The 15,726-nt window shown below is 50.1% G+C and overlaps 1 protein-coding gene across 1 annotated transcript in view; it reads left to right on the top strand.

Moving 5' to 3' along the window:
• PTPRH (protein tyrosine phosphatase receptor type H) overlaps positions 1 to 15,726 on the top strand; it is a 28,622-nt gene continuing 12,896 nt past the window's right edge. Inside the window, exons 1-10 of the mRNA XM_063719801.1 lie at positions 1 to 199; positions 411 to 677; positions 1,795 to 2,061; positions 3,341 to 3,607; positions 4,726 to 4,992; positions 6,111 to 6,377; positions 7,859 to 8,125; positions 9,538 to 9,807; positions 11,042 to 11,341; positions 11,680 to 11,946. Coding sequence (XP_063575871.1) covers positions 1 to 199; positions 411 to 677; positions 1,795 to 2,061; positions 3,341 to 3,607; positions 4,726 to 4,992; positions 6,111 to 6,377; positions 7,859 to 8,125; positions 9,538 to 9,807; positions 11,042 to 11,341; positions 11,680 to 11,946 — 2,638 coding nt within the window. The remainder of the gene's footprint in view (positions 200 to 410; positions 678 to 1,794; positions 2,062 to 3,340; positions 3,608 to 4,725; positions 4,993 to 6,110; positions 6,378 to 7,858; positions 8,126 to 9,537; positions 9,808 to 11,041; positions 11,342 to 11,679; positions 11,947 to 15,726) is intronic.

Genomic DNA, 15,726 nt, shown 5'->3' with positions numbered 1-15,726 from the left:
ATGGTTGGGGTGACCTTCGTGACAGCCCAGCCTAACGCCGGCCCCTCCTTCCCGTGCAAGGGTGACTCATGGGGCGGGGGACCAGCTGCTCCTCCCAGCCCCGCGGCCTCACTGGGCGGAGGAGTGGTTGAGAGGCTGACTCCATTTTCTCTGGGTTCCCTCCAGGGCCTGTGCAGCTGGACAGGGGCCAGGGCAGCCGGTGAGTGACCCCTGCCTGAACTCACTGCCCACTCGAAGAGGTGGGACTGCAACTGCTGTGAGCCTCTGGGGGGTCCCCGTGGGGTCCAGTGGTCCATGGTAGGGGCTTATGAGCACTGTTGTTTCTGGACTTGGGGCATGAGCTCAGGGGATTGGGAGGGATTGTACTGACCTGGTTCCCTTTTTGCTGGACCCTCCTTCCCAATTCTCAGTCCCCAGCCTAGTGAGGAACCTGAGAGTGGAGGCTCAGACCACCAGCTCCATCTCCCTGAGCTGGGAGGCCCCTGATGTCCCAGACCCACAGAACTCCACCTACTGGGTTCAATGCACTGGAGACGTTGGCAGAACAGAGACTCGAACCACAAGAGACACCAACGTCACCGTGGATGGACTTGGACCCGGGTCATTGTATACGTTTTCTGTGTGGGTGGAGAAAGATGGAGTAAATAGCTCTGTGGAGACTGTCACGAGTGCCACAGGTAAGAGGCAGCCGCTGTTTTATTTTTACTTCTTTTATAAGGACAGTGGTAGGGGGTGGTTGAGAGCTGGCAAAATGCGACAGGTTCTTTAGTCCAATAGAAACACAGTGGAAGCCACACGTGAGAATTTCAATTTTCTATCAGCCATATAAAAATAAATAAAAAGAAACTGGTCAGCCTGTCTCTACAAAAAAATAAAAAAGTAGCTGTGGTGGCGTGTTCCTGTGCTTCCATCTACTCGGGAGGCTGAGGTGAGAGGATGGCTTGAGCCCGGGAGGCTGAGGTGAGAGGATGGCTTGAGCCCGGGAGGCAGAGGTTGCAGTGAGCTCTGATTGGACCACTGCACTCCAGCCTGGGCAACAGAGAGAAACCCTGTCTCAAAAAAAAGAAAACAAAACAAAACAAAAGAAAAACAAATAAACTAAATTACTATGAGATATTTTGTGTAGTCCATCAGATACAATTTTTTTTTTTTTGAGGCAGAGTCTTGCTCTGTCACCCAGGTTGGAGAGCAGTGGCGTGATCTTGGTTCACTGCAACCTTTGCCTCCTAGGTTCAAGTGATTCTCCTGCCTCACCCTCCCGAGTAGCAGAGACTACAGGCATGTGCCACGACGCCCAACTAACTTTTGTATTTTTAGTAGAGATGGGGTTTCGCCATGTTGGCCAGGCTGGTCTCGAACTCCTGACCTCAGGTGATCCGCCTGCCTCGGCCTTCCAAAGTGCGGGGATTACAGGTGTGAGCCACCGCACCTGGCAGATACAAAATATTTTCATTTTGACTTGTAATCAATATAAAAAGGATCATTAAATATATACACCAAGTATATACTCACACACAAAAAATATATATATAAAGGATCAATGAGATAGTTGACATTCTTAATTTCATACCAACTCTTCAAAAGCCGGTGTGGATCTTACACTAATGGTTCATCTCATTTCACAAAAGCCACCTCACGGTGCTCAACACTCACGTGGAACTCGTGGCTGCCACACTGGACAGTGCAGAGCTGGGCCTCCCTGCCTCCACCTGCTGGATGCAATGGTTAAGGAAGGGCTGGAAAGTTCGAGGGCCAGAAACTACAACTGATTTTCCCTCCTGTGCTGGTTTTCAGCTCCCAACCCAGTGAGGAACCTGAGAGTGGAGGCTCAGACCAACAGCTCCATCGCCCTGACCTGGGAGGTCCCCGATGGCCCAGACCCACAGAACTCCACCTACGGGGTTGAGTACACTGGAGATGGTGGCAGACCAGAGACTCGAAGCACAGCTGACACCAACATCACTGTGGATGGACTTGAACCCGGGTCTTTGTATGCGTTTTCCGTGTGGGTGGGGAAGAATGGAATCAACAGCTCCCGGGAGACTCAAAATGCCACCACAGGTGAGAGGCAGTCACCATTTGTTTTGCTCTTATTTGTTTACGGGACGGTAGGCAGAACGTGGCCGATTGTCTAGTCCACAGTCCCTCTGGGCCATATTGAGCCAGGTACTCATGTCCACATCCTGGGGCAGTCTCAGCTCAGGAGATAAGGAATGAATGTCCATGGTACCTCCAGCTGCCAGTCTGTGTCTAGGACTCTCTAGAATGTGGACCATAATGCCAAGGAGCATCTTCCCGCACCAACAGGAATGTGCAGGGGCCAAGGCATGTTACCTGAGTTTTCAAGGAATTAGATACTGTGAGTGGGGACACTCTGACCCTCTGACTCTTCTTCTAGTTCCCAACTGTGTCACATATTGAGGATGGAAACTCAGATCATCAGCTCCATGATCCTGATGTGGACAGCTCCCTCTGGCTAGATCTCCATTGTCCAATATGGTAGCCACTACCCACACGTGGCTATTAAATTTAAGCTCATTAAAGTTGCATGAAACTGCAAATTCAGTTTCATATTTCATATGTTTGAAAGCCCTGTTGAAGGGTTTCCACTTCCTTCTCTGTTATCCTACCATACTGGAGGGTGGGAGAGCATTTCCATCATTGCAGAAGCTCAGTTGGAAAGCGCTGGCTCAGGTCTTTGCTACTCAAAGTGTGGTCCATCTGTGGGCAGCATCCGTGTCTCTGAGAGCCGATGGAAATACATTGGCCAGTGACACTGATGGGAAAAAAAAGGGTTGGGGAGAGTGCAGACTGTCAGCTCCATCCTAGCCCTGCTGAGTGAGAACCTGCATTTCACAAGGTCCCCTGTGAGATGTACACACAGTAAAGAATAAGAAGCACTGGCCTAGACCATACACTCTGCATCTACTGGCACCAGCTGTTGAGGGAGAACTAGGAACTCTGATGATCAAAAATGTCCACTTGGCTGGGCACGTTGCCTCACGCCTGTAGTCCCAGCACTTTGGGAGGCCGAGGTGGGAGGATCAGCTGAGATCAGGAGTTCGAGACCAGCCTGGCCAGCATGGTGAAAAAATATAAAAATTAGCCGGGTGTGGTGGTGCACACCTGTAGTCTCACCTACTCGCGAGGCTGAGGCAGGAGAATCGCTTGAACCCGGGCGGCAGAGGTTGTGGTGAGCCGAGATCGTGCCACTGCACTACAGCCTGGATGACAGACCGAGACTCTGTCTCAAAAAAACAAACAAACAAAAAGCTCACTGGCTGCCCCTGTTATGTTCTGTAGTCCTGCTCATATTAGATCTTTCTTCCTAATTTCTCAGCCCCCAACCCGGTGAGGAACCTGAGAGTGGAGGCTCAGACCAACAGCTCCATCGCCCTGAGCTGGGAGGTCCCCGATGGCCCAGACCCACAGAACTCCACCTACTGGGTTCAGTGCGCTGGAGACGGTGGCAGAACAGAGACTCGAACCACAAGAGACACCAACGTCACCGTGGATGGACTTGGACCCGGGTCATTGTATACGTTTTCTGTGTGGGTGGAGAAAGATGGAGTAAATAGCTCTGTGGAGACTGTCACGAGTGCCACAGGTAAGAGGCAGCCGCTGTTTTATTTTTACTTCTTTTATAAGGACAGTGGTAGGGGGTGGTTGAGAGCTGGCAAAATGCGACAGGTTCTTTAGTCCAATAGAAACACAGTGGAAGCCACACGTGAGAATTTCAATTTTCTATCAGCCACATAAAAATAAATAAAAAGAAACTGGTCAGCCTGTCTCTACAAAAAAAATAAAAAAGTAGCTGTGGTGGCGTGTTCCTGTGCTTCCATCTACTCGGGAGGCTGAGGTGACAGGATGGCTTGAGCCCGGGAGGCTGAGGTGAGAGGATGGCTTGAGCCCGGGAGGCAGAGGTTGCAGTGAGCTCTGATTGGACCACTGCACTCCAGCCTGGGCAACAGAGAGAAACCCTGTCTCAAAAAAAAGAAAACAAAACAAAACAAAAGAAAAACAAATAAACTAAATTACTATGAGATATTTTGTGTAATCCATCAGATACAATTTTTTTTTTTTTGAGGCAGAGTCTTGCTCTGTCGCCCAGGTTGGAGAGCAGTGGCGTGATCTTGGTTCACTGCAACCTTTGCCTCCTAGGTTCAAGTGATTCTCCTGCCTCAGCCTCCCGAGTAGCAGAGACTACAGGCATGTGCCACGACGCCCAACTAACTTTTGTATTTTTAGTAGAGATGGGGTTTCGCCATGTTGGCCAGGCTGGTCTCGAACTCCTGACCTCAGGTGATCCGCCTGCCTCGGCCTTCCAAAGTGCGGGGATTACAGGTGTGAGCCACCGCACCTGGCAGATACAAAATATTTTCATTTTGACTTGTAATCAATATAAAAAGGATCATTAAATATATACACCAAGTATATACTCACACACAAAAAATATATATATAAAGGATCAATGAGATAGTTGACATTCTTAATTTCATACCAACTCTTCAAAAGCCGGTGTGGATCTTACACTAATGGTTCATCTCATTTCACAAAAGCCACCTCACGGTGCTCAACACTCACGTGGAACTCGTGGCTGCCACACTGGACAGTGCAGAGCTGGGCCTCCCTGCCTCCACCTGCTGGATGCAATGGTTAAGGAAGGGCTGGAAAGTTCGAGGGCCAGAAACTACAACTGATTTTCCCTCCTGTGCTGGTTTTCAGCTCCCAACCCAGTGAGGAACCTGAGAGTGGAGGCTCAGACCAACAGCTCCATCGCCCTGAGCTGGGAGGTCCCCGATGGCCCAGACCCACAGAACTCCACCTACTGGGTTCAGTGCGCTGGAGACGGTGGCAGAACAGAGACTCGAACCACAAGAGACACCAACGTCACCGTGGATGGACTTGGACCCGGGTCATTGTATACGTTTTCTGTGTGGGTGGAGAAAGATGGAGTAAATAGCTCTGTGGAGACTGTCACTAGTGCCACAGGTAAGAGGCAGCCGCTGTTTTATTTTTACTTCTTTTATAAGGACAGTGGTAGGGGGTGGTTGAGAGCTGGCAAAATGCGACAGGTTCTTTAGTCCAATAGAAACACAGTGGAAGCCACACGTGAGAATTTCAATTTTCTATCAGCCACATAAAAATAAGTAAAAAGAAACTGGTCAGCCTGTCTCTACAAAAAAAATAAAAAAGTAGCTGTGGTGGCGTGTTCCTGTGCTTCCATCTACTCGGGAGGCTGAGGTGAGAGGATGGCTTGAGCCCGGGAGGCTGAGGTGAGAGGATGGCTTGAGCCCGGGAGGCAGAGGTTGCAGTGAGCTCTGATTGGACCACTGCACTCCAGCCTGGGCAACAGAGAGAAACCCTGTCTCAAAAAAAAGAAAACAAAACAAAACAAAAGAAAAACAAATAAACTAAATTACTATGAGATATTTTGTGTAGTCCATCAGATACAATTTTTTTTTTTTTGAGGCAGAGTCTTGCTCTGTCGCCCAGGTTGGAGAGCAGTGGCGTGATCTTGGTTCACTGCAACCTTTGCCTCCTAGGTTCAAGTGATTCTCCTGCCTCAGCCTCCCGAGTAGCAGAGACTACAGGCATGTGCCACGACGCCCAACTAACTTTTGTATTTTTAGTAGAGATGGGGTTTCGCCATGTTGGCCAGGCTGGTCTCGAACTCCTGACCTCAGGTGATCCGCCTGCCTCGGCCTTCCAAAGTGCGGGGATTACAGGTGTGAGCCACCGCACCTGGCAGATACAAAATATTTTCATTTTGACTTGTAATCAATATAAAAAGGATCATTAAATATATACACCAAGTATATACTCACACACAAAAAATATATATATAAAGGATCAATGAGATAGTTGACATTCTTAATTTCATACCAACTCTTCAAAAGCCGGTGTGGATCTTACACTAATGGTTCATCTCATTTCACAAAAGCCACCTCACGGTGCTCAACACTCACGTGGAACTCGTGGCTGCCACACTGGACAGTGCAGAGCTGGGCCTCCCTGCCTCCACCTGCTGGATGCAATGGTTAAGGAAGGGCTGGAAAGTTCGAGGGCCAGAAACTACAACTGATTTTCCCTCCTGTGCTGGTTTTCAGCTCCCAACCCAGTGAGGAACCTGAGAGTGGAGGCTCAGACCAACAGCTCCATCGCCCTGAGCTGGGAGGTCCCCGATGGCCCAGACCCACAGAACTCCACCTACTGGGTTCAGTGCGCTGGAGACGGTGGCAGAACAGAGACTCGAACCACAAGAGACACCAACGTCACCGTGGATGGACTTGGACCCGGGTCATTGTATACGTTTTCTGTGTGGGTGGAGAAAGATGGAGTAAATAGCTCTGTGGAGACTGTCACTAGTGCCACAGGTAAGAGGCAGCCGCTGTTTTATTTTTACTTCTTTTATAAGGACAGTGGTAGGGGGTGGTTGAGAGCTGGCAAAATGCGACAGGTTCTTTAGTCCAATAGAAACACAGTGGAAGCCACACGTGAGAATTTCAATTTTCTATCAGCCACATAAAAATAAGTAAAAAGAAACTGGTCAGCCTGTCTCTACAAAAAAAATAAAAAAGTAGCTGTGGTGGCGTGTTCCTGTGCTTCCATCTACTCAGGAGGCTGAGGTGAGAGGATGGCTTGAGCCCGGGAGGCAGAGGTTGCAGTGAGCTCTGATTGGACCACTGCACTCCAGCCTGGGCAACAGAGAGAAACCCTGTCTGAAAAAAAAAAAAAGAAAGAAAGAAAGAAAGAGAGAGAGAAAGAGAGGAAAGAAAGAAAGAAAGGAAGGAAGGAAGGAAGGGAAGAGAAGAGAGAAACTAAATTACTATGAGATATTTTATGTAGCCCATCAGATACATTTTTTTTTTTTTTTTTTTTTTGAGACAGAGTCTCGCTCCGTCGCCCAGGCTGGAGAGCAGTGGCGCAATCTTGGCTCACTGCAAGCTCTGCCTCCCGGGTTCACGCCATCCTCCTGCCTCAGCCTCCCGAGTAGCTGGGACTATAGGCGCACACCGCCACACCTGGCTAATTTTATGTATTTTTAGTAGAGATGGGGTTTCACTGTGTTAGCCAGGATGGTCTTGATCTCCTGACCTCGTGATCCACCCGCCTCGGCCTCCCAAAGTGCTGGGATTACAGGCATGAGCCACCGTGCCCGGCTTCCATTGGAGATTAGGTTTCAGCATATGAATTTGTGGGAGGGGACACACATATGGAAGCTATAGTACTACTCAAATTATGACCCACATGTGAGCAGCATCAGTGTTCTGGGGAGCTGACTGGAAATGAGAGATCTCAGCTCCACCCCAGACCTACTGCTCAGAACCCACATTTAACAAGATCCCCTGTGAGATGTGCACACATTAAAGTTTTTTCTTTCTCTTTTTTTTTTTTTTTGAGACTGAGTCTCGCTCTGTTGCCCAGGCTGGAGTGCAGTGGTGCAATCTCGGCTCACTGCAAGCTCCGCCTCCCAGGTTCAAGTGATTCTCGGGCCTCCGCTTCCTGAGTAGCTGGAATTACAGGCACACGTCACACCATGCCCGGCTAACTTTTGTATTTTTAGTAGAGACAGGGTTTCTACTAAACCCTGTTGATCATGTTGCCCAGGCTGGTCTTGAACTCCTGACCTCAGGTGATCCACTTGCCTCAGCCTCCCAAAGTGCTGGGATTACAGGCGTGAGCCACCACGTCTGGCACATTAAAGTCTGAGAAACACGGTCTAGAACATACACCCTGCATCTGCTGGCACCAGCAGTTGAACAAGAGCTAAGATCATTGAGGGCAGTGAGGGGCCCACTCTTGCCCCGTTCTGTTCTCTATCTCTGCCAACAGGATCTTCTTCCTAATTTCTCAGTCCCCAACCCAGTGAGAAACCTCCATATGGAGACTCAGACCAACAGCTCCATCGCCCTGAGCTGGGAAGTCCCCAATGGCCCAGACCTTCAGGACTACACCTACTGGGTAGAGTACACTGGAGATGGTGGTGGAACTGAGACCCGAAACACAACAAATACCAGTGTGACAGCTGAGGGACTTGAACCCGGAACCTTGTACACATTCTCTGTATGGGCAGAAAAACATGGAGCACGCGGCTCCAGGCAGAATGTCAGCATCTCCACAGGTAAGAACCCTCAACGGCCACTCCCTGTTTTGGTGAGAGGTTAAGAACCAGCAGGAGCGGCATGGCACCTCCTCTGGGCTCTGGCTCTGTGGTCTGTAGGCTCTTCAGACATCTGCCTCTCCAAGTCCACAGGACAGATGTAATCACAGCTGGGGGCTGGCTCTACCCTGAAGAAGAGAGCCCATCCAGACGTCTCCTCCCGCTGAGCGTGGGGCTATGGGGACACAGGTCTTTTCTTTCTTTCTTTCTCCTTCCCTTCCCCTTCCTTCCTTTTCTTCCTTTCTTCCTTCCTTCCTTTCTTGCTCTCCTTTCTTGCTTTCTTTCTCGCTTTCTCTCTTTCCTTTCTTTTCTTTCTCGCTTTCTCTCTTTCCTTTCTTTTCTTTCTTTCCTTCCTTTCTCTCTTTCTTTCCTTCTCTTTCCTTCCTTTAAAGCCTTCCTTTCTCCCTTCCCTCCTTGTTCCTTCTTTTCTTTCTCTTTCTTTCCTTCTTTCTCTTTCTTTCTCTCTGTCTCTCTCTTTCTTTCTCTCTCTTTCTTTCCTTCTCCTTCCTTCCCTCCTTCCTTCCTTCCTCCCTTCCCTCTTTCCTCCCTTCCTTTCTCTCTTTCTTTCTTTTCTTTCTTTCCTTCTTTCTTTCCTTCCTTCCTTCCTTCTTTCTTTTCTTTCTTTCCTTCTTTCCTTCTTTTCTTTCTTCTTTCTTGAGACAGAGTTTTCCTTTGTTACCCAGGCTGGAGTGCAATAGCACAATCTCAGCTCACTGCAACCTCTGCCTCCTGGGCTCAAGCAATTCTCCTGCCTCTGCCTTCCAAGTAGCTGGGACGACAGGCACGCACCACCACACCCAGCTAATTTGTGTATTTTTAGTAGAGACAGGGTTTTGCCATGTTGCCCAGGCTTGCCTTGAACTCCTGGCCTCAAGTAATGCACCCACTTTGGCCTCCCAAAGTGTTGGGATTACAGGCGTGAGCCACTGTGCCCGGCCTCTCTCTCTCTCTCTGTCTCTCTCTCTGTCTCTCTTTCTTTTGAGACAGTCCTACTCTGTCTCCCAGGCTGGAGTGCAGAGGCACAATCATAGCTCACTGCAGACTGAACCTCCCAAGCTCAAGCGATCCTCACACCTCAGCCTCCCTAGTAGCTGGGACTACAAGGCATGTGCTACTATGCCCAGCTAATTTGTTTTAATTTTTAGTAGCGATAGGGTCTCACTATGTTGCTCAGGCTGGTCTCAAATTCCCGGGCTCAGGCAACCCTCCCGGTTTAGCTTCCCAAAGTGCTGGGATTACAGGCCTGAGCCACTGTGCCCTGACAGGAAGTGTTTCTTAATGAGCTGGGCTGCACAAGGACAGGGCATATCACTGTGTTCTGGACTCTTGAGGACTAGGGGATGTGGAAATCCTGACTCTGCTCCCTCTCCCAGTGCCCAACGCAGTGACAAGCCTCAGAAAGCAGGACTGGACCAACAGCTCCATTGCTTTGTGCTGGACAGCTCCCCAGGGCCCAGGCCAGTCTTCCTACACTTACTGGGTCTCATGGATCAGGGAAGGCATGACTGACCCCAGGACCCAAAACACCTCAGGTACTGACATCACCCTAAAGGAACTGGAAGCTGGCAGCCTGTACCACCTCACCGTCTGGGCCGAGAGGAATGAGGTCAGAGGCTATAACAGCACCCTCACTGCAGCCACTGGTGAGACACAGTCGGTTCTGAACCCAACTCTATTAGGATGGGGGAAGGAAAAAGATGAAGGGACTTTGGGAGCTCCTTGGGAGATGAAGAGTACCCATGGGCCTCTCCAGCCTCACCAGCTGGAGCTTAAAGCTATAGGTCCCGTTCCTAGCGGGTGTCGTTTCTTAGCAGACAGGGCTTTCCAAGCTGTGGGACCTGTTTTTTCTCCCTTTGGGAAATGAACTCTTTGGGGTCAGGCGGAGCTCTCAATTGTCCAGCACCACCTCTCAGGAGCTGACAAAGTCACCAGCTGGACAATAGCCAACAGCTGGTCCCGGGGAATTAGATGAAGCAAGAGGGCCCCACCTCTCAGCCTAGGCACAGTGGGTCCTGCTCATGAGAAAAATCAAAATCACTCTGGAGACTAGATTCATTCTTTTGTTTTTTGTTTTTTTTGTGACAGGGTCTTGCTCTGTTGCCCAGGCTGGAGTGCAGTAGTGTGATCATGGTTTACTGCAGCCTCAACCTTCTGGGCTCAAGTGATCCTCCCACCTCAGCCTCCTGAGTAGCTGGGACCACAAACATGCGCCACCATGCCCAGCTCATTAAAAAAAACATTTTTTGTAGAGACAGGGTCTCATTATGTTGCCCAAGCTGGTGTCGAATTCTTGGGCTCAAGTGATCCTCCCGCCTCGGCCTCCAAAAGCACTGAGATTACAGGAGTGAGCCACCATGCCTGGCCTGAACCTGGAACTCTTTAATCCTTGGTCATTTGGGCTAAAAAGATGAAATTTGTCAGCTCCCTCTAGAAACGTGGTGTGTCTAGAGTGAGAAGACACCCTACCTGGGGTTCCTGTGGGAAAGAAAATACAGAGATCAGATCTTGAGGGCCATGAGAGGTGGAGGACTACAAATCCCATCACACCATGGGGCCATAACTTCATAAGCTGAAGCGATACAAGAATCCATAGCCTCATGGGAATTGTAGTTTCAGTGGGTGGGATTGGTGTGCATTTGGGAAGAACAGAAAGACGACAGGGTGGGACCCAGGGCTGTAGCCAGGGGACGGAGCAGGCTAGGAGATTCTGGTCTCCATGGTCTTTGGGTATCTAGGCTCTTTCCTGTGGTTCAGCCTCCTTAGCCACTGGAGCCATCAATAATGGATATCTCAGCTTTGCTGTGGGGGAGAGGCAGGCAGGCTCGGGTAGAAGGGTCTTCAAGGATACCCCCTTAGGCCTCTGTTCTCACTTCTCAGCTCCCAGTGAGGTCACAGATCTCCAGAATGAAACTCAGACTAAGAACTCAGTCATGCTGTGGTGGAAGGCCCCTGGAGACCCCCACTCTCAGTTGTACGTATACCGGGTCCAGTGGGCCAGCAAGGGACGTCCCCAGAGGGGGCAAGATCCCCAAGCGAATTGGGTCAACCAGACTGGCAGGACCAATGAGACATGGTACAAGGTGGAGGCCCTGGAACCCGGGACTCTGTACAACTTCACCGTGTGGGCAGAGAGGAATGACGTAGCCAGTTCCATGCAGAGCCTCTGTGCATCCACATGTGAGACTCCCCTTCCTGCCTTCAAGTGGTGAACTGGGCTTAGCTCAGGCCTTGCGAGCTGAGAGGTGAATGGAATACAAATCCCATCAAGCCACGGGCCATGACTTCATGAGCTGCAGTGATGGAGGAGCCCAAGGCCTCATGGGAGTTGTAGTTTAAAAGAACTTACTTGTGTCCCTTCGGGGAGGACAGAAAAGGAGGGAAGATGAGGTAGTTTGGATTTGGCAAGGAAGGGATGGGCTCATCTCAGAAAACTGGTCTGAGTAGTGGGGGTAGGGGTGGAGGGGGTGGAAAGCCACCTTGGATGGCACTGCTGACTTCTTGCTTCCTTCACCCAGACCCAGACGCAGTCACCATCACTTCCTGTGTCAGCGCCTCAGCGGGCTATGGAGTCCACTTGACCTGGTCCTGCCCCCAGGGAGGCTACGAGGCCTTTGAGTTGGAGGTGGGAGGACAGCGGGGCTCCCAGGACAGATCTTCATGTGGGGAGGCTGTGTCTGTGTTGGGGCTCAGGCCGGCTCAGTCCTACCCAGCCACCATCACGACCATCTGGGACGGAATGAAGGTTGTGTCTCTCTCTGTGGTCTGCCACACCGAGAGTGCAGGTGAGCAGAGCCGCGCGGGCCAGGCAGCTATGATGAAATTCTCAGTAGACCCCATCAGGCCCCATTGTGAGGAAATCAGTGGGACTCTTTTGTTTCTCATTTCCTTTGAAACATCTTTTTATTTTGTATTTTGAGATGGAGTTTTGCTCTTGTTGTCCAGGCTGGAGTGCAGTGGCACGATCTTGGCTCATTGCAACCTCTGCCTCCCGGGTTCCTGCCTCAGCCTCCTGAGTAGCTGGGATTACAGGCACGTGCCACCACGCCTGGCTAATTTTTGGATTTTTAGTAGAGATGGAGTTTCACCATGTTGGCCAGGCTGGTCTCGAACTCCTGACCTCAGGTGATCTGCCTGCCTCAGGCTCCCAAAGTGCTGGGATTACAGGTGTGGGGCACCATGCCCAACCACAACTCACCACTTAAAGGTACAATTCAATGACTCTTCTTATATTCACAGCATTGGGCGACCATCATCGCTATCAATTTTAGAACATTTTCATTACCCCCAACAGAAAGCTCACCCCGCTGAGCCACCACTCCCTAGTTCTCCCATTCCTCAGCCCCCAGCCCTCGGAAATCTCTCATCCACTTTCAATCTCTATAGATTTGCCTCTCCGGGACATTTCATTAAAATGCAATCATAGAGTGGGCACAGTGGCTCATGCCTGGAATCCCAGCACTTTGGGAGGCTGAGGTGGAAGGATCACTTGAGCTCAGGAGTTCAAGACCAGTCTGGGCAACAGAGTGAGACCCCATCTCTACATTTTAAAAAATTAGCCAGCTGTGGTGGTGTGTGTCTGTAGTACTAGCTACTCAGGAGGCTGAGTTAGAAGGATTACTTGAGCCCGGGAGGTTGAGACTGCAGTGAACTATGATCGGGGCCACTGCACTCCAGCCTGGGTGAAGGAACGAGACCCTGTTTCAAAAACAAAAAAAATGCAATCATACATTATGTGTTTCTTTGTGACTGGCCACTTTTACTGAGCATAATTTTTTTTGGTTTGTTTTTGTTTTTGTTTTGAGACTCACTCTGTCACCCAGGCTGGAGTGCAGTGGCATGATCTCTGCTCACTGCAACCTCTGCTACCGGGGTTCAAGCAGTTCTTGTGCCTCAGCCACCCAAGTATTTGGGATTACAGGCATGTGCCACCATGCTTGGCTAACTTTTTATTTTTATTTTTTTATTTTTTGAGGCAGAGTTTCACTATTATCACCCAGGCTGGAGTGCAGTGGTGCAATCTCGGCTCACTGCAACCTCCACCTCCCGGGTTCAAGCGATTCTCCTGCCTCAGCCTCCTGAGTAGCTGGGATTATAGGCGTCTCCTACCACACCCAGCTAACTTTTATGCTTTTAATAGAGATGGGGTTTTGCCATGTTGGCCAGGCTGGTCTCAAACTCTGGACCTCAGGTGATCCACCCACCTCGGCCTCCCAAAGTGCTGGGATTACAGGCGTGAGCCATTATGCCCAGCTAATTTTTAAATTTTTTTAGTAGAGATGGAGTTTTGCCATGTTGGACAGACTGGTCTCGAACTCCTGATCTGAAGTAATCCTCCTGGCTCCTCCTCCCAAAGTGTTGGGATTACCGGTGTGAGCCACCGCACCTGCCCTACCCATTCATTTTTATCCATTCATTGATCCAGTTGATGGATCAGTTGAGTAGTTTCCACTTTTGACTATTATGGGTAATGCCGCTAGGAACGTTTGTGGGTAGGTTTTGTATGGACATATGTTTTTATTTCTCTTGGGTCTATACCCACTAGTGGAACTGAGGGATCACATGGGAACTATACATTTAACTACCCCCCCCCCCCGTTTTTTTTTTCCCTAATGTGGTTGTATCATCTTGCAGTAATCAGTGGGGTACTTGAAGAACTTCAGAACTTAGACTTTGGAAAGACCTGGCCATGTACCAAGACCATGGCCATAAGCCTCACTTTGCCCCATCAATCACTTCCTAGGAATAGGGTTTCTTATGAGATTAGGTCTCCAATCTGGAGAGAGACTGGGGGTTGATGTGGTGACCAATGGATGCTGTTTGAACTGGGCTTTGCCAGACCCCATTGCTTAGAAAGTTCTCTCCCTTAGTAACAAGGATCCCTGAGAGAACAGGTCCTCTAGTCCAATTCTGTGAGGCCAAGTCCATGAAGGAATGAGTCTCCCGTACAGGTTGTAAGACCCTTCAGTTCCCTGTCAAAAAACACACTCTTCCCAGGATTGCTGAGAAGCTGCAGCTTGGGGGCCTTCAAGGCTGATGAAGACGGGCCATAGGCTTAAGTCTACCCTAAGACCAGACATCTAACGACAGATCTTGGGAGAACTGTGCCATCAGAGCCTGAGAACACCCATAGACACCACCAGATCAGCCAGGCGTGCTGGCTCACGCCTGTAATCCCAGCACTTTGGGAGGCCGAGGTGGGCGGATCACCTGCGGTTGGGAGTTCAAGACCAGCTTGACCAACATGGAGAAACCCTGTCTCTACTAAAAATACAAAAAATTAGCCGGGCGTGGTGGCGCGTGTCTGTCGTCCCAACTACTCAGGAGGCTGAGGCAAGAGAATCACTAGAACCCAGGAGGCGGAGGTTGTGGTGAGCCAGGATTGCACCATTGCACTCCAGCCTGGGCAACAAGAGCAAAACTGCGTCTCAAAAAACAAACCAAGAAAAAAAAAAAAAAGACACCACCAGATCTCGGTAGGCTCCGCTGGTGGGGAGTCCTTCCCCGGCCAGCAGGACCTCTGAGAATATGAAGCCTCAATCTGGGAAGAACGGAAGCCATCCATGCCAGGGACGATTTCACAACCAGCAAAGTGTTTCCTCCGCATCGGCACTACAGACGTTTCCGGCTAGATCCTTCTTTGTTGTGGGGGGGCCGTCCTGCGCATTGTAGGATATTGAGCCGCACCTCTGGTTCCCACCCACTGGGTGCCAGCAGCACTCCCACTTCCAAGCTGTGACAACCAAAAGCGTCTCCAGACATTGCCCGGTGTCTCTTTGGGAGCAAAATCACCCTTGTTGAGAACCACTAGTCTAAGCTAAGGAAGGCAAGAATCACTTTTTTGTTTTGTTTTGTTTTGTTCTTTTTTGAGACAGGGTCTCACTCTGTTGCCCAGGCTGGAGTGCAGCGATATGATCATGGCTCACTGCAGCCTCCGGCTCACTGCAGCCTCCACCTCCCAGGCTCAAGTGATCCTCCTGCCTCAGTCCCGAGTAGCTGGGACTACAGGCATGTGCTACCATGCCCAGCTATTTTGTTGGGGTTCTTTTTGTTTTGTTTTGCTTTCTTTTTCTTTTATTTCTTAATTTTTTTTTTTTTTTTTTGAGACAGAGTCTCGCTCTATCGCCCAGTCTGGAGTGCAGTAGTGCAATCTCAGCTCACTGCAGCCTCCGCCTCCCGGGTTCAGGTGATTCTCATGCTCAGCCTCCTGAGTAGTTGGGATGACAGGTGTGCACCACCATACCCAGCTAACTTTTGTTTTTTTAGTAGGGTCTGGGTTTTGTTATGTTGCCCAGGCTGGTCTCAAACTCCTGGGCTCAAGTGATCCACCTACCTCAGCCTCCCAAAGTGTTGGGATTACAGGGGTGAGCCACCATGCCTGGCCAGGAGTCACTCTTCAGCAACCAAGTCACCTGTGAAAATGATGGATAGTTGACCTTCAAATAATTGTCCCCTACACAGTAGAAAATCTCCATATAACAGCCGGGCATGGTGGCTCATGCCTATAATCCCAGCACTTTGGGAGGCTGAGGCGGGTGGATCACGAGGTCAGGAGATCAGGACCA

Source organism: Pongo abelii, chromosome 20, assembly GCF_028885655.2.
Source record: "Pongo abelii isolate AG06213 chromosome 20, NHGRI_mPonAbe1-v2.0_pri, whole genome shotgun sequence".
Lineage (NCBI taxonomy): Eukaryota > Metazoa > Chordata > Mammalia > Primates > Hominidae > Pongo > Pongo abelii.
The sequence above is the reverse complement of the archived record's forward strand: the minus strand, read 5'-3'. Positions and strand labels throughout refer to the sequence as shown.